The sequence below is a fragment of the Mchenga conophoros genome, linkage group LG11, assembly GCF_057382185.1.
Source record: "Mchenga conophoros isolate Kocher_MC1m ecotype Shallow Benthic linkage group LG11, M_conophoros_male_GT1.1, whole genome shotgun sequence".
NCBI lineage: Eukaryota > Metazoa > Chordata > Actinopteri > Cichliformes > Cichlidae > Mchenga > Mchenga conophoros.
In genome coordinates this window covers 13,348,951-13,367,865 of record NC_140536.1, presented here as the reverse complement: position 1 = coordinate 13,367,865, position 18,915 = coordinate 13,348,951, and the positions used below count along the sequence as shown (strand labels likewise).

Here is an 18,915-nt window from a genome sequence, read left to right as displayed (position 1 = left end):
GGGCAACAAAGGAGTGGCTCCGTAAGAAGCATTTGAAAGTCCTGGAGTGGCCTAGCCAGTCTCCAGACCTCAACCCCATAGAAAATCTGTGGCGGGAGTTGAAAGTCCGTGTTGCTCGGCGACAGCCCCAAAACATCACTGCTCTCGAGAAGATCTGCATGGAGGAATGGGCCAAAATACCAGCTACTGTGTGTGCAAACCTGGTAAAGACCTATAGTAAACGTTTGACCTCTGTTATTGCCAACAAAGGTTATGTTACTGTAAGGTAGTGACTGGAATAAGTCACAAGGTGTCGCTGTTGAGCTGCATATATGGTGTAAAATTTAGCAATTTTGACCATTTGTCCTCTGCAGGACACCGTACTTCAGATTTCTTGTTCGCGCGGGCGCCATCTTGGTTCAGTGTTTGCTGTGATTCAAAAAGGTAAGCACTGCCAGTGGCGAACTGCATCAGTTTTGTGTTGTATTCATCGCCGAGACCGTGGAATGTTGTAGAAGGCACGGTTATTGTTACTTAATGTGTATTCTGTGTATATGTGTTGTTGTATTTTGCAATGTTGATAGTCACGGAGTGTTTGCTGTGATTCAAAAAGGGCCAGCAGCAGAGTTGGAGTGGTGTTTGCCCCTGCTTCCGAATAAACGGCACGGTCCGAGCCACAAATCGAGCGCCTGTGTCCGACTGGTCTCTCTGCGGTGCACCCCAATCCAACACAAACTAACACAACGCAGAGTCCGGGGTGTAGGGAGGCCCCTGCACTGGTTGGGTTACATCTTTGGTGCCGTGACCCGGATTTGTGGCACTTCGAGACCGAAGAGAAAGCAATGCCGACACCCCCCAGCTACGCAGCCATAGTAAGAGGTGTCGCCATCTGATGGGGTGCTGAACTAAGTATATAACTGCCTGTGCAGCTGTATTACTGGGACTTTCATCTCCCCAGGCATATCCTTTGAAAGTGAAATCTTGGGGTGGTTTCATTTGAGGGTTTCTGTCCCTGAAAAAAAAAAAAAAAAAGACTCAGAGACTTGAATTGTAGAAAGAATGCTAAATGATGTTCCCTGTCTATAATGATAATCATTGAATACGGTTAAGCAATTGCTGCTGATTTGTGTCATTCACAACCTCTGTGCTGAAGATAGTTGTTTAACTACGCTCTGAGTTTAATGCTGTTTTTTTGTGAATTCTTTTTTTTTCTGCGTTATAGAATGATAGTTGTCATACATCTGTGTTGTGTTCTATTTTACTAGAAATATATTGTACTTACTCACAGTTAAGCATACTACAAGTAGCCCACACACATTTTCTGGTGCAGCTAAATTAGAGATACAGGACAGTGAAAATGTTGAGAGACTTTGCAGACACTCCAAAGAGGGCACAGCCTCACCTTTTGAATGAAGGGGCTACAGCTAGCGCCAGTACAGTGGACCAACAGTCATCAGTGAAGTCGAAGCTGGTCACCCAGTTCCCCAGCTTCACTGGCCAGCGGTTACAGTATCACACCCCAATCAGGGACCTCACCGACTCTGGGCTGGGCACACAACAGACCCCACCACCAACCATGCTTTCACCCCAGACTGATCTTGGCGTGGCTCCAGCTCATGCCCCACCACTGCCACCCTATGGAGGCCAAATGCAGGTGCCCTCACACCTATCTGAAATTCGCCCAAGGTCAGTGCCAACCAACCAGACAAGCCAGTCCAACCACAGCCCTCTAACTACAGCCCCTCCAGTGTTTCGGCCAGATGTACAGATAACTATGCCCCCTGCTTTTTCCCCTCAGGCCAGTGTCCATGGGCCCACTGCTACACCGGCACCCCATGTTGCCTCATATCCCAACTACCCAGCGGTGCACAGTACCCAGCATCCCACCCTGAACCAATCACTTAACACTCCTTACCCAACGATGACCGTTCCATTCAGCCCCCAAGCATACACCAGCCATCTGTATTCCACACCTGCCCCCCAAGCCGCCATGCCAAGCCCCCTAACAGTGCAGGGAGTGGGCATAATGAATAATCCCTCTGCAGCCGAGCAGACCCTTGAAAGTTCAAAGCATGGGCTGACGCCCCGTTTGCCCCACATGCCACTAGCTGCTGTCCACGACTCTCGAGCCCCCCTCCACTCATCTGCTATAAGCCCCAACACTGTCATGCCCCCTATCGTGAATATGACCCATGGAGGTTTTATAGCCCCACCCGGCACCCATGCCTCAATGCACATACCAACCTCTGCTTTAGACCCCCAAGTTAGTGGACACCCTGGCATACCCCCCCAGCAGGTGCATACATCTTTAAGCGCTCCGGGCCGGGCTGCAGCCAACGCTAACCCCCCATTAGCTGCCTACGGTGGTTTTATACAGACTCATCAAGTGAAAAATGTCCAAGTCTTCACTGGCAGTGCTGACAGCAAGGTGCATGTAGAGGACTGGATTCGTGACATGCAGTATCTTCTTGAGGCAATAGAGCTCCCCATTCACCTCCGCTTTTCCACGGTGGTGCGTCACCTAACTGGTGAAGCCCGAAAGCTGGTCCTGAATCTACCTCTCCATGACCAAACACCTGAAAGGGCATTCGAAGAACTGAGAGCAGAGTACGGCGACACACAGAGCTCCTCAGATCTACTAGCGGACTTCTATGAGCGTGTTCAGAGGTCTGGGGAGTCTGCCTGTTCATATGCTATAGCACTGGAGGCAACACTGCGAGCTGTGGAAGAAAACCAAAGAGGAGGCAAGCCTTTTCCTGACCGTGACAGTAAACTCACCCGGCAGTTCATACGGGGGATTAATGATGAGGATGTGTATGCGAGGATCTCGCCAATGAAGCCCCGGCTTTTGAGTTTCCGTGAGCTGCAGGCTGAGCTCCGAAATTTAGCAAAAGAAACAAAGAGATTCCAGCCTCAAAACAAATCAAAGAAAACTTATGCCCAGGTACAAGTGGCATCAGAGTGTAGTGTGAATGTGAAGGCAGAAAAGGCTAAACATTCCTCAGAGTGGTCAGAGCTAGCAGAGATGGTCAAGAAATTAGCATTGAGCCAGGAGGAGCAGATGGCCAAGTTGACCCACCTTGAATCGAGAATTTATGCTCCATCCTCTGCCACTCCACTGAGAGTCCGACCACCACCTGGGGCTACAACCCCAATGTCAGTGGTCACATGCTACCGGTGTGGGAGGCAAGGACATATAGCCCGGGTTTGCAGAGCAGTGCTCCCGGGGCCTGAACAGACGTGGGCACACGATCCTCAGCCTGTGACCCCCATGGAGGGAAACACTTACTCAGCTCAGCCTTTAAACAGATAAAGCAGCAAGTCCCCACACTGCAGGTGAACAAAGGTGACGGAGGAGAGAGCACTCCCCTAGTTGGTCCCAGGAATGAGGGGGAGGTGGAAGTCAACGGAATGAAGTGCAGGGCACTCATCGACTCTGGCTCCCAGATAACCAGTATTACGCATCAGTACTGGCGCAGCCACCCCACCCTCCATAAACAAAAACTGCAGCCTTCTAAGATACCCATAGAAGGTGCAGGGGGCCAGAGTGTCACCTACCATGGTGTGCTACGCATCAACCTAAAATTGTTGGGGAGAGAGTTTAAGGGTGTGCCTGCTTTTGTTGTCACTAACACAGAGTACCGCTCCTCTGTTCCTCTGCTTGTGGGAACTAATGTCCTCCGTGCCTCCAGAAGTCACCTCCAGGCAACCTACGGCCAGCAGTTCCTCCTCCAGGTCAAGGAGACTCATCCGGAGTGGCACGCCTCCCTGCTAGAGATTGAGAGCACTGACCAGTGTGATATGGATGACACAGTGGGCCCTGTTGTTTATACTGGTCGCAAGGTGCACATTCAAGCAGGGAAAGAGATAGATTTAATGTGCAAAATAAAAGCTGGACCACAAAGAAAGACTTATACAGCCCTAATTGAAGGCCACCCCTCCCTGCGGCTCAGCCAAGACATCCTGGTCGCCAGAGTTCTTGCTGATGTAAAGAAAGGATGTGCCCCGGTAAGAGTGATGAACCTCTCCCAGCATGCTATCACTATCAAGCCTCACACGCATCTGGCCAGGGCATCTCTGGTGGAAAGTATTGTGGACTTTTCAGACAGGGTGCGGGGCAGCCATCACATTAGCGGAGGCAGAGAAGCATGCCTGGGTATGGACCACGTTGTGGCAAGCCAGGAAGTGGATTTAAGTGGAGCAGATGTCGAAAACGAGCACCAGCGTTCCCTTCTTAAAGAGCTTGTGGAAAGGAACATGGGTGTGTTCTCACAGCACCCCCTGGATTATGGCCATACAAAGACTGTGCAACATGAAATCCCTCTGGTCGACTCTAAGCCATTTCGACTGCCTTACCGTAAGATCCCCCCATCACAGTGGCAGGATGTGAGAAGGTTGCTGACAGAAATGGAGGTAGCAGGAGTTATCAGGCCCAGCAAAAGTCCATATGCTTCACCAGTCGTGATCGTAACCAAGAAAGATGGATCACTAAGGCTGTGTATTGACTACAGGAAACTGAACTCCTGTAGCACGAGAGATGCTTTCCCTCTCCCCAGAATAGAGGAAGCCCTGGAGGCTCTAGGGCAGGCAAGATACTTCTCCACCCTTGACCTCACCTCTGGTTATTGGCAGGTGGAGGTGGCGGAGCATGACAAACACAAGACGGCATTCAGCACCCCTATGGGGCTGTTTGAAGCAAATCGTATGCCCTTTGGACTGCAGAATGCTCCCTCCACCTTTCAGAGACTCATGACCTGCTGCTTTGGCGACTTGAACTTCACCCACCTCCTAATCTATCTTGATGATCTCATCATATTCTCCAAAACCTTTGATGAGCATCTGGAAAGACTGCAGCTGGTGTTCGATCGGCTTCGGGAGCATGGCTTGAAGTTAAAGCCTTCTAAATGCCACCTAGTGAGAAAGGAGGTTCAGTATTTGGGTCACTTAGTGTCTGCTGAGGGGATCCGGACAGACCCAGAGAAGATCAGCAAGGTGAAAAACTGGGTGAGGCCCACAAATCGCAAAGAAGTGTTGCAATTCCTGGGATTCGCTGGATACTATAGGCGGTATGTAAGTGGGTACTCTACCCTAGCTGCTCCCCTGTACCGCCTAACTGCTGGTGACCCCAGAAAGAAAAGGAGAGGGGGAAAGAAAAGTCTGGCTACCGACCCACCCTTTTTGTGGACAGATGAATACGAGAAGGCATTTAAGACCCTAAAAGAAAGGCTGACAAGCGCTCCAGTGCTGGGATATCCTGACTATAGCTTGCCCTTCGTTCTGCAGACGGACGCCTCAGGGGAGGGTCTGGGCGCCGTTCTAGCTCAGATCCAAGGTGGAGCTGAGAGGGTCATAGCCTTCGCCAGTAGAGGTTTGAGCCCAGCAGAGACAAGGTATCCTGCACACAAACTCGAGTTCCTTGCTCTTAAATGGGCGGTCACCGACAAATTCTACGACCACCTCTATGGGCGTAGATTCTCTGTCCAGACAGACAACAACCCTCTCAAGTATGTTATGTCATCAGCGAAGCTGGATGCCACAGGCCAGCGGTGGGTGTCTAGGCTGGCTGCTTTCGAGTTCGATGTCCAGTATCGGAGGGGACAGAGCAACACAAACGCTGACGCCCTCTCTCGCATGTCTAACCAGGAGGTCATGCACATCCTACAGACATGCCCTCAGTGGGTGGGTGTCGACGAACAGGGGCATGGTGTGACACAGGCTACCCAGGATACTCAAAGCCTCACTGGCCATGGCACGCCTACAGGGGAGGAACTGGAACTCGGGCCACCTACATCCACTGAGCCTTACAGGGATGTGGGGATGGAATCCCTGCCCACCATGACCAAACAGGAGCTCCGTGCAGGGCAGAAAAAAGACCTTGTTATTGGCCCCGTCTTGCACTATAAGAGTATGAACCAGAAGCCGAGCCGCAGCGAGCGAATGAGTGCTGAAGGGCACGTGCGCCTTCTCTTAAAGGAGTGGAGAAGGTTAGCGGTAAGGGATGGCATCCTGTACCGCTGCGTCCAAGACAGCCAAAGGGGAGTAATTGAGCAATTGGTGCTACCAGAGGATTTGCGTATATCAGTGAAGACTGCTCTCCACGATGACTCAGGCCACCTTGGTTTTGAGAGGACATTGCACATGATAAGGGAGAGGTTTTATTGGCCACGGATGTTCCAGGAAATCAAGGCTTGGTGCGAACAATGTGAGAGGTGCTGCCTTAGGAAAACTCCAACCGCAGGGGTCAGGGCCCCCCTGGTCAGTATCCACAGCAGTGCCCCCTTGGAGCTAGTTTGTGTGGATTTTTTGACTCTTGAGAAATCAAAAGGTGGTATCGAAAATGTCCTCGTGGTCACTGACCATTTCTCACGCTATGCGCAAGCATACCCCACTAAAGACCAAAAAGCCAGCACAGTGGCTAGGGTGCTGTATAGAAACTTTTTCTGTCGGTTTGGCTTCCCAGCAAAACTGCATGCAGACCAAGGGCGCAATTTTGAAAGTGCTGTGGTGAAGGAGCTGTGTAAATGCACCGGCATCACTAAGACCCACACCACGCCCTATCACCCACAGGGCAACGGGACAACTGAAAAGTTTAACCGCACCCTCATGAACATGCTGGGGACGCTAGAACCTCACCTGAAACCCCGGTGGCACGAATATGTGGATGCAATGACACACGCCTACAACTGCACCCGCCATGATTCGACAGGGTACACACCATACTACCTGATGTTTGGCAGGCATCCACGGCTCCCTGTCGACTTGGTCTTTGGGCTGTCAACCACTAATGGGTCGGGGGGATATAGCGATTATGTCCAGACCCTGCATGACTGCTTGTCACAGGCTTATGCACAGGCTAATCAGGCCTCTCGCCAGGCTAAGGGTCACCAGAAAAGATACTATGACCGACAAGCAAAGAGTCAAAGCTTCAGCCCGGGTGACAGAGTCCTGGTTAAAGTGTGTCATGTGGAGGGGCGAAGCAAACTAGGAGACAAGTGGGAGTCACGTCCATACATTGTGGTGAAGAAACAGCCAGACATGCCGGTGTATGTGGTGCGATCGGAAAATGGTGATACAGAGAGAGTGGTCCACCGCAACCTACTCACGCAGTGTATGTTTCTTCCCGTGGAGCAGGTGGGAGAGGAGGCAAGAGAGGAAATGGAGCTTGACGTGGAGGAGGTTCATGGAGGAGGGATTGAGGACAGTGGAGAGCAGGCTGGTGAAGTAATCAGACAGGATGAAGAGTCGGACATGATCGAAGACGGGGAGGCTGATAGCCTGGAAGGAGGTGTGGAGGGAGTTTCACCTGAAGCAGCAAATGGATCACTTGCCCCCAAGGGACCAGAGGAAAGGGACACAGGGACAGGACAAGAGAGTGAAGATTGGAGGGGGAATGAAACTGTCAGGGTCACCCACTCACCTCCCAGACCAAGTGAACCAAGGAGGAACTTGCCAAGGAGTCGGCATCCCCCTAAGAGACTGACTTATGGGTCGAGAGTTAACGAACCAGGGGAGGATCAGGAGAAGATAGAAAGGGGATGGAAGCTGTGGCAGAGGGCCAAAGCAAGAAGGGCTGCAGGAAACACAGACATTTTCGCATTACACTGCACATCTTCCACCACCGTTATTCTTGTATACATAGTGAGACTGTTCTGTTTTATTTTGTTTTGTTTGATGACTGGGACGCCATCACTTAAAGGAGGGGCGGATGTAAGGTAGTGACTGGAATAAGTCACAAGGTGTCGCTGTTGAGCTGCATATATGGTGTAAAATTTAGCAATTTTGACCATTTGTCCTCTGCAGGACACCGTACTTCAGATTTCTTGTTCGCGCGGGCGCCATCTTGGTTCAGTGTTTGCTGTGATTCAAAAAGGTAAGCACTGCCAGTGGCGAACTGCATCAGTTTTGTGTTGTATTCATCGCCGAGACCGTGGAATGTTGTAGAAGGCACGGTTATTGTTACTTAATGTGTATTCTGTGTATATGTGTTGTTGTATTTTGCAATGTTGATAGTCACGGAGTGTTTGCTGTGATTCAAAAAGGGCCAGCAGCAGAGTTGGAGTGGTGTTTGCCCCTGCTTCCGAATAAACGGCACGGTCCGAGCCACAAATCGAGCGCCTGTGTCCGACTGGTCTCTCTGCGGTGCACCCCAATCCAACACAAACTAATACAACGCAGAGTCCGGGGTGTAGGGAGGCCCCTGCACTGGTTGGGTTACATTACAAAGTATTGAGTTGTATTTTTGTTATTGACCAAATACTTATTTTCCACCCTGATTTACGAATAAATTCTTTACAAATCCTACTATGTGGATTCATGGATTTTTTTTTCACATTCTGTCTCTCACAGTTGAAGTGTACCTCTGGTGCAAATTACTGACCTCTGTCATCATTTTAGGTGGGGGAACTTGCACAATCGGTGGCTGACTAAATACTTTTTTGCCCCACTGTACATATGCTCATTTCACTTTGACAAACCAAACCTTTTAACTTGATGAAAAGTGATTGCCATGGCTGAAAATTAAGTATTTATTTTTTAGAATCAATGATTCCAGTCTCTTAGTGACTAGAGGGAAGTCTGTTTTGGTATGAGCATTACAGCATCAGGGAGTTTCAACGTGGCAGTAAATACACTAAAAGAAAAAAGCTCAAGCTGTAAATGCAATTAAAAGCAAATTTGATTCCTCATTTGAGTTCCAAATTTCAGCTAAAGTGTTAACCAGTCAATTTTTGTTGTAAGACAGTAAAGTAAAGGCTCCACTGAGTCACCACAGTAATTATGCGAAAAAACTGAATTGTTTACATGTATAGTCCTGCAGATGCACTTTACTGCACATGTACACAGAAAAACAGCCACAAATGGATGCAGAGCAGAATGAGGCAGACATCCATGGAAAATTAAAATTAAAAATTGAACACTCAAATTTATTAATCACCTCAAATCTAGCCCTCAGACACCCTCTAGTCCAAAGCCCTCCAAAACTAAAAGATGAGCCCAGAAAAGAGTCCCTTGTGTGAGCTGGGGCTGAGATTAACTGCTCCCTCTCAGACATTTTCTGGCTATTATCACAACAACACTGCTTTCCAAGCACCAATCAGTTCCCCAAATTATGTCAAGAAACCATTTTCAAACATTAGAAAGAAAAGAAAAAAAGTCGAAGTAGAGCTGGCCAATTTCAAAAGAAATTATGGCAGAATATCTACTCCATGGTTAGAAGCACACCAATAACAATCTTAACTAAGTACATTAGTGGTCACTCTTTGTGTAGAGTGGAGTTGAGTGGTCAGAGATACACATCCTCCTACAATTTCTAATGTTTAATGAAACAGCAATGTTTACAGTAAGTACTTCAACTCTTTATATTATATATACACTCCTTTGGCGAGGAGCGAGGCACACCCAAGGGTCCCTGAATGACCAAAACACACACATTACATGGATTCATCCAGACACAAACATGAAAATGATATATCATAGACTGATACATAACAGTTATATATTAATCGTTATACTTGATTAAATAAATTGTATAAATATTTATACCACTATTATTGTGTACACTCAAATTATTTTGGCAATATTTTTTTCAGAAGCACCGTGCCAATATAGCCACTCTGAATTTAACTGAACTGATGAGAGCAAAAGTGAGAGAGAGAGAGAGAGAGAGAGAGAGAGAGAGAGAGAGAGTGAGCAGAAGCAAGAGAGCGCAAGATATCTCTAAAGTTCCTATTTACTGTACACAGGCTATGGTTGTCTTGTAGCTTTTTAACGCCGCCAGCTGGTAAATACTGGTACTATAAAGTATTTCTACATCTTGTTTCAGGACAGTTTTTTTCCTCCTTCCTCAGCTAAAAGCTTTTATTATTGTTTGCATGCCTCTAAACAAAAGTACTAATTATGGCCACATGCACAATAAAATTAAGCAAGACATGCTAAATCAACCTTTATGTATTTTGTTGTGGATAAATTTACATTTTTACATCAATAAATGTGCTCTTTCTGGTATTTACTGCCACATTGTGGTGTAAATTTGTACTGCAGGTCTGAGGATCATGAAACATTTTGAAGAAAACAGGACTTCTCAATTTTTTTGGTTACTCAGCGCATTAAATAACTTGTCTGAAATAAAATGACTGTTTTGCTCTTTCTATAGTTGCCAGTGTTACACTTTTATTTCTAATACATAATAAATAAATAAAATTCCATAAATAAAATATCTATTTAATTGCATTGATAATGTCTTGGGGTTTTAAATCTGTGTTGGCACACCTACACAATTGTGACAATTAGCTAGGAGCCCTAGTATAAATTTTATACTAACATTTGAAAATTGTGTTAGGTTAAGGTTAAAAAAAAATGAGCAAATGAGCAGTAGCTGTTCTCCCTAAGTAAATAAATAAATGAATACATGGAAATAAAAAAATCTAAAGGAAATAAGCATAACTCTATTTAGTATGTGTGTATATTCCTGACCTCAGAAACAGGACTGTCCAATCCAAGGTCACTACAGTGCAGAGCCAGTAGTCCCATCACTCTGAGAACCTTGCTCCGTCTGCAAGGCATTTTTCATTTTTATTTATTATGTTAATTGTGAATTTTCAGCTTGGATATCATCTCGGGATTTTTTAAAAACATTTTCAGTTACTGATTTTATAAAACTGGTCATGGTGTTTAAGTTTTCCAGCATCCTTAGAAGAAAAACACAACATAAAGCAAAGAAAATGTATAAACATCAAATTTCTTAGAGCATGCTTAACCACTCTAGATATAATCATAGGAACTGCAGTTCATAAAACAATGTTAAAAAAAAAGCAATTGGGAGAGGATGTAGAATCGTGCTTCTTCTAATTATTCAGTAGCTTTTCTTTAATCATAATGTTTTGCCACATCAGAAATTAGCACTTTAAAAAAAAGCAATGTTACAGTGTCCCCTGTTTATAGAACAAACATACATTGTATACTTACATGTCCCAGTTAGGAGCTTGTCGCAACAGGTGGACCAAAACTAGAAGCTGAATGAAGAATTGAGGAAATTAGAGTGACAGAAAGAAGGAAAAGGATAGCAAACAATGTAAATATGTAGAAAATGATGATATATTGCCACAAAGCATGGAATCTAAGTTCATTGTGACTTCTAAAAGGATTGTTAATGAGAGTGTTCGGTGTTTTAGTAAAAAGAAATTAACTTTTTTCAAATTCAAATTGTTGAGTGGAAAAGATGAGCCGTATAAAAAACAATTATCATTACTTTATTTAATTACAGATAGAAAAAGTATGGTTATATCAGTAATAATACCATAAATAAAAAACATTCTAAATATAATTTTCCTGTGCTTTTGTTAATCTTAATCTTACATTTTTTTCAGGAACTCTGTGCCCAAAATCAGATTGAAAGAGGTATCTTTATTTGAGCCCTGAATAATTCTATGAAACTGCATCCTTGTGCGGTACTAATGACTCCCACTTGACTAATGACTAGCTGGGAGCAAAAGCATGACCCACACACCTACATCCTCTTACTGAAGTTCTCTGTTGACAGGGCAAACAAACAGACAAAAAAAGACAGCACAAGGTCAGTAGAAAATGAACAAACTGGAAAACAATAGCTCATTATAAATATTCAATTGTAGACATGCCAGTGGAAAGATTTCCAACTATAATCTTCCTCAGCTAACACTAAGGATCCCTTGCTGTCATGTAGGGTTGAGATATTAAATACATTCTATTAAGCTGCACAGTTATGCAACTGTTCTCAAGAAACCCACCCAGCAGATCATATTTCAACAGGAGTCTAAAACAAATATGTTTTCCTACCAGTCTTGAGTTAATCAGCCTGTTAGCGATAACTGTATGTCCAACCACACAGCCGAGGTAGCACAGGAGGTTGAGTTTGGATCGAGTGGCCGTGGAAGTGGAGTGGCTCTGTTCTTCAATGGATGAACAAAGCTGTGATAGAAAGACAGTCCACTCTTCATCACTCAGAGACTGTAGCTTCTCACCTGCAGGAAAATAGAGAGGATTCAAGATAAAAACCAGGGACAATACACTGAGATACTTTTTTGCTTTTTTTCAGGACACTAAACTGACTTTGTGCCAGCTCAAAAAACATACCTGAATATGCAGGTACACATAGGGTTTTAGGATCATATCGCCCAGGTGTGTTCTTCAAAATCTGTTAAACAGAGCTCAAAATAGTCAATTGTAGCCATTTTTTCTACATTGCTAGTAAAGGTTGTTAATAAATGTCTTATTCTTATGTAAGAAGGAGCAAGAAAGTTTCCCACTAAGAAGACTTAAAGACTAACAGAGGTTTGACAGATGTATTTTAATGAATTAAAAAAAGAAATATGAAACAGCCATCATATCATATAATTACACGCCTTTACCTTGGGGTTGTCGAGGACTGGGGTGACAGTGAGATCAAATTCAGTGTGGAGAAGATCCTTCACACAGGGTGTAGTGTCAGTACAGTTACTGGTAGTGAGAGTAACCTGAGGTGCAATGTTCTGATTTGGACAGTCAGATGAACTGCAGTTTCTGATTGAGTTGGCACGGGAGCTACAAGAACAGGAAGAGAAGAGTATGGAGAGCAATGTATGGTTTACTATAGACATCTGAGTACCACTCGTTCTAGGTGTGTTCCTACTGTAAGAGTAAATCCAAAGCTTACATATCACTTTTGAGACACGAGATTCACATTCTTCCTCTGGAATGATTTATCTGTAAACTTGTGCACTGAAAACAGGAACAAAACTCTGTAAGGGAAACTAGGAAAGAGTGAGTACAGAATACCTGAGCAGAAAAATGGCCTCAGTGCTGTCCTCATCCAAACCACTCTTTGGCTTCAGGTCTGAAACATTATCTGGAGAAGTAAGCACGTGTGTACTTAAAGACACATAAATTTGTGGTATGGTGAAAGATGAACCTTACATCATAATAAGCAGAAATCAGATCTGCACAATAGAAACTACTAGTATAATGTAGACCTACAACAAACCAAAACCAAACACAAACAAATTCTAGTACAAAAAAATGGTAAAGCAAAACAGTGGAATATAAAACCAGATTAATGATTAATTAATGGTTTGAAGATAAATATTGTAAAAAACAGAATCTATCACACATACAATGTTCATATATACAAAAATGACTAGTGTTAAAGTACAAATTAAAATTCAAAGTTAAGTAGCTTACTGTGGCTAAGTATTAAATTTTGTTGCTTAATCTAAACCACACAGACTTTGACGAATCTGTTACCTAGTGTGAATGACTTATTGGGCTGCAGTGTGCGGCACATTTGCAGACTCCCAGTTAACTTAGAGTCATCGTCAGGTTCTCCTTCTCTTCTTCTCTCCCTTCCGACTTCACTAGTCAGGGTCTGGCTTTGGCTCAAGGCTCCAGAGGATGTGTGGTTGACAGAATTTTGGCTGTCAGTCCTTCTGTCACATGGCCTGTCAGTTGTTGTAAGAGATGATATTAGTTTCTCAGACATCCCATAAGCTAGCTGACTGAGGGCTAAGTGGCTGTTGGCAAGGCTCGCTGCTTGCCACGGATGGAAAAGGTCACATGTGTTTGTGTGTCTGTGGAGGTAGTGAGAACTAAAAAGACTTCATGGTCATTTTCTTTCTTTTTCAGGTCTGAGCACTGGCTGAAGTTACCCTTTCTAACGTGTAACAGAGAAAAAGGAAGTATTTCCGTTCAGACGGGTTCTTACTACTCGTTTTACTCAGTCAGTTGGTGTAAGTGAAAGTGCTTCCTGCAGAAAGCAGGACACATGAAGTCTACTCATGAATGCACCCAGCTATCATCTGCACTATTCTTGAATGGATCCAGACAGATATTGCAGGCAAAAAAAGAAAATTTAAAGATCAATTCAACTTAATCCAACATCGGTGTTCTTGTATGTAGCTCCATCGGATAATGCCAAGAAAAGGTCTATGCTGAAGCACATGAGTGAAAATGGCGATACAGAACCCTTTCTGCAAGCTGTTTCTTTATTAGCTAAATTCTCTGATATCAACCTTTGTCAAACACGATTCACATCCCGACTGACAGCCAAAAATAACAAGGAAAATAAATGCTGGTAATTATGTTGGACTTTTAAAATCAAAACAGATTAGAAAAATGAAAAAACATAACCTACCTGAAACTACAAGAAACGACCTCCTTGCAGACATTTTCTGCCTCTTCATTTTCTTCATTCTTCTCTTCACCTTTTTCGGCATCCTCTTCCTCCTTTATAATCTGTTTCCAGAAAGGGTGAGCCAGCAGTTGTGGCCAGTTCATCCTAAAGATACATCAAAAAATCAAATGCATTATGAGTAACACCTTACAATACAACCAGGAACTACAGCAACTCCCCTGTAAATGGAACTTTAATTATTTTATTTGAAATTACATTGTAGTTACATTTACCTACAAGTAGTATCCCAAGAATAAGGGGTTAATAAGTCAGTTTTTTATATATAAAAAAAAAAAAAAGAGAGAGAGACATAATTAAACTGTAGGTAAATTTAAGCATGTATAAAAAAATTTAGGTAGTGCCTAAATTCCTGGTATTATACTGTATGTATTATACTGTATTTTTAAATACTGCATAAGTATTTTTAAGTACTGTGTAATTTCTTGGTAATTTTGTAGAAAATCAAACTACACTAAACTACAAGTCAGACTTAGCTCCATTACACAGGCCTGCAAGTTTATTTGTTCTTGTAATTTAGAAAGGGAGTCCTTCTTGCAATGCATTGGCAAAATAAAAGGACAGTTAAATAATAGAACATCCATCATGCAAGCACTCAGAAGCTTCAGTTAATGTCATTAGAATTGGGAAAAATATGATCAGGCCGTATTTCCAACCATGATTCTGGCATGACTGTTGATGCCACACGAGTTGGTTTGGGTATTTCTATAATCTCTGATCTCACTGCAGTCTGCACAGCTCTGTCGAACTGGAGTGAGAAACAAAAATACCCCGTGAGAAATACCTTGATAATGACAAAAGTCTCGGGAGAATGGCCAGAGTGTGCTGACCTGACATTAAAGCCGAAAAGAGCTCTGATAACCACGCTGGGGTGAGCAGAAGAGCATCCAAAACATTTACAACTTCCAGGCAGATGGGCTACAACAAAACAGGACCATGTGTGTTCTCTCCTATCAGCCAAGAACAGAAATTTGAAGCAGCAATGGGAACAGACTCACAAAAACTGGACAACGCAATACTGGAAAAATTAATGATTATGAATAATGAATTTTAATTTCTGCTAAGGCACACAGATGGCAAGGTCAGACTTTGGCATAACTAGCATGACTCCATGAACCCAGACTGCTTTGTGTCAGTTCAGACAGGTGGTGTAGTGGTGTGGTGATTTTTTGTTTTCAGCACACTGAGCATTCATTCATTCATACTGATCACTCATTTATTAAATCCCACTGTCTGAGCAATGCTTCTGAACATGTGCATCGATTTATAGAAGCATTTGAGCATCCAGATGATGAAACTATAGCAACTGTATCAGAATTGTAAGTGTTTGTTGTGTGTGTATGAGCTTAACCTCCTCTCAGGGTTTTTGTTGAGCAACCCTTTCAGAAGACTCTGGAAATCCTGGCAGGGAGAAACTGCAGAAACCACTGTACAAAGAAGAAAATTAACCAAACAAACAACAACAAGAATAAAATCAACAATTATCTGTTAAAACTATTTTTTTCTAAATATCAAACACTATATGAAATGTGACATCTTTGTGTGCGAGTCTGTGTCTGTATATAATGATGTGGGTGTGCGAGGAAGTGTTTGTCACCTGTCTGCCTGGGAGGTGGTGGTTCCTTATTCAAGATCATCTCTCTCAATTCAGTGTAGTTGTCAGAGAAGAAGGGGGGTGTACCTGGGAAACAAAAACAATATAGAACAGTACCGTATAACATATTACAGGCCAGAATTAGTATTTTCATTAGTTTGAGTCTGTTTGCATATCAGTACCGGTGTACATGTAGTATAATATACAACCAAGAGACCAGAGATCAGACTTCATATTAGTTTCTGATCCTTCCAAAACCTCTGGAGCACTGTAAGCTGTAGAACCTGAAAATATACATACATAAATGCACACAGAGTAGTTTAAAAAACAGATAGTATAAAGTATACAATATGGTATAGTCTTAACATATTTTAATTTTTTTAAAAGTTTTTATGCTGCTATTTTTTAATCTCACCAAGATTTCAAAACAACATTCCCTACACAAGACTTGTTTTTGTCATTGCCTTAAGTGAAATACCTCTCCTAAGGTTGCACACCCAGAGCACTGGATGCAACATTAAGACCTTGCTTACATTTCCATCTGATCAACAGCAGCTACTAACAGCTGTATATCTTTAGAGCCTCTCTTATCTCTAATCAGCTGGTTTTATACAGTCAACAAATGATAGCATACAGAAACAGCATGATTACTAACCTTGTAATCTTTTCTTTAAGTTGTCAGTGTTCTGATTGCTGTCTCCTTCCTCTATCTCCTCAGATGCAGAGAACAAGGTAAGGAAATCCTGCAGCGTGTCTCCCTCTGCCTTAGACAGACAGAAGTTACCAAACTTCAGAATGCCGCTGCCATCAAGTAGGATCTATGAGCAACAGAAAGAGAAATATTACAACATTCATATATGATGGTAGCATTGCTGTTATACACTTACATAGAGATGAATGCAGGTGCAAACCTTAGCAGGAGTCAGGTCAGAGAAAATGATTCCTAACTCATGGATGTGTTTCAGTCCTTTGACTAAGTGCCATCCAAACCTTCGTACCGCATCTTGTGACAGGCTTCCATCATGGGCAATTACAGACTCCATGGAACCCCCTGAAATTTACAGCACATGTTTGTATGCAAGTTTGGCACATGAGGTAAAAACAAAGAGAACAAAGAATGACACACCTTGCACTGCTTAAAAAAAATGTGGTTACAGACTATACCAACACTGAATATATATGAGTAATGGGGAAAAACACATTCTGAAAGGACATTTATTATTAAAAACTTAAAATATTAAAGTAATTTAAGCCTTAAGCTGCTATAAGTTGTGGTTCTCATCAAATATATTCTTTGATATTCGGGTACTGTTTATAACAACTGCCAGGAATAATGACTGACCTGTACAAAGCTCCACCACCAACCACAGGTGGTTACTTGTCTCATACCACTCGTAGAAGTTGGCTATATTTGGATGATCCAGATCCTGGGTGAGGCGTACCTTATACAAAAGTGAATCATCAGAACACTTTTATAAAGCAGGCTTTTTACGGCAAAGCTCAATGCCAAATTCCACCTAAAAATATCATGCACTAATCATTCACATGATCTTATTCAATATGAAAAGCACACTGTATATATGCTAGTGTACTGGGAGCAGTGGCCTCAGAAAGGGAGATCATCCCCTAACAGGCGGAAAATAGATTGACAGTTAGATATATCAATACTAATCACAGCCTTCTTTGGACTGTTAAAAACAACTCTGTTATTGGTATATAAAACTAATACAACTAGAAGATGTACTACTAAGTTCAAACATTGTCCTACATGGTTAGTAATCTCGGATTTCTTGGTTTTGTCAGTGCATTTGATGGCAACATAGTTGAGATTGCCCTTCCTTCTTCCTTTATAGACAACTGAGTTGTGGCCTTCCCCAAGCTCCTCGTACAGAATGAAGTTTTCCATTTGCTGTGGAGAAGAAAAAAAAGGCCTAATTTATATCTATTCACTTCAAACTTTTTTTTCCCATCAGTGAAAAACAGAAGCCTTACAGTAATTCAAACTATACCATGCAAGTTGTACAGTACGTATGGAATATTATCTGCTCTTGCACGCGTTTTGATAAATGGGACCTCTGGGAATCTTGTCATAAATCTGTTTTAACAACATCCAAATACATATATATATTTAAAGGTGGGGTACTATATTTGTTGGAGAGCCACACCTGTAAAAAATCCGCCTGATTACCTTTAATTAGCGGAACACCTGTTTTACTACAGCAGCTTCATTAGAGTCAACCACTTTCATAACGAACTCTTAACATTCACCCAGAAAGACAAGACAACAAAGTGTGTATTTTATGCTTAAAATAAATAATTAACCTTTATGTGTGAAAAAACATATATGTTATGAGGCATTAACGTAAACTTTAAAATAACGGTTGACCTCGGGGGCTTCATGGTCTGTTGTACGTTCAGGAGCTCAGGTAGTTTGCACTCTTTGAACAAAAAAAGTTAACAGTTGAAGTGAAAGTAATTATAAGAGACCTGCACACGCCTATACACAGGCTCATAAAAAACATTTGCGATTAATGCTGAGCTTGTTATTTTTTTACACTTCACATTAAAGTAGCTTGAAACCTACCTCTTCAACGACCCGCTGTTTGTGAGCGGAAGAGTGATGGGTCGCATTGTTCCAAATGGAAGAGTGGGGGGTAGTGAAAATGTTGGCATGAAATAAAGGCTGTATCTTCTCGTCATAGTCATTATATGTGCATACAGATAAGTAATTATATTTAATAAAATGTTTCGGTTTAAATAAGATATAAGCAAAACTGTGATTTTGTGAAAAACGCTGTATTAGTTTTAACCTGATCCACCTCCAAATGGTATATTCCCACGTTGCTAGGATACTAGAGTGAACACAACAGACAGCGGGCGCTTGGAATCCAAATTAAAGTGGCTGTAATGGCGTTTTATAATAAACTATAACAGAGAAATTTATAAAACTCAGTTTTAAATTTGTGTTATAAAAATAATTTTCAGAGTACTTCTGAATATTCCGGAGGTAAGCTCTAACTCTGGTCATACTCCGGTCTTCGGGGTCTAAATGCGGGCATACACACAATCCATGTGAGAGTGTAGAATGACGTCATTAATTAAATGATATTGGCAGACAAAAGGCCTTACAGTGTTTGCCAGCCCA

The 18,915-nt window shown here is 42.9% G+C and overlaps 1 protein-coding gene across 5 annotated transcripts in view; it reads right to left on the bottom strand.

Moving 5' to 3' along the window:
* ulk4 (unc-51 like kinase 4) overlaps positions 1-18,387 on the bottom strand; it is a 103,611-nt gene extending 85,224 nt beyond the window's left edge. For 4 of the 5 annotated variants that reach the window (XR_014894351.1, XR_014894352.1, XM_085290996.1 and 1 more), the window contains exons 1-16: positions 18,355-18,387; positions 17,539-17,679; positions 17,113-17,212; positions 16,682-16,821; positions 16,426-16,588; positions 15,953-16,054; positions 15,774-15,857; positions 15,528-15,603; positions 14,120-14,263; positions 13,234-13,427; positions 12,769-12,838; positions 12,363-12,534; positions 12,088-12,148; positions 11,791-11,975; positions 10,942-10,988; positions 10,450-10,528 (exon numbers count right to left, since the gene is read on the bottom strand). Coding sequence is in view for 3 of the 5 variants with exons in the window: in XM_085290996.1 (XP_085147122.1) it covers positions 10,450-10,528; positions 10,942-10,988; positions 11,791-11,975; positions 12,088-12,148; positions 12,363-12,534; positions 12,769-12,838; positions 13,234-13,427; positions 14,120-14,263; positions 15,528-15,603; positions 15,774-15,857; positions 15,953-16,054; positions 16,426-16,588; positions 16,682-16,821; positions 17,113-17,212; positions 17,539-17,676 (1,755 nt within the window). In the remaining 2 variants the exon portion in view is untranslated. Of the gene's footprint in view, positions 1-10,449; positions 10,529-10,941; positions 10,989-11,790; positions 11,976-12,087; positions 12,149-12,362; positions 12,535-12,768; positions 12,839-13,233; positions 13,428-14,119; positions 14,264-15,006; positions 15,127-15,527; positions 15,604-15,773; positions 15,858-15,952; positions 16,055-16,425; positions 16,589-16,681; positions 16,822-17,112; positions 17,213-17,538; positions 17,680-18,354 lie in introns of all 5 variants that reach the window. The other variant, XM_085290998.1, reaches the window with a different exon arrangement.
* Positions 18,388-18,915: the final 528 nt, after the last annotated feature.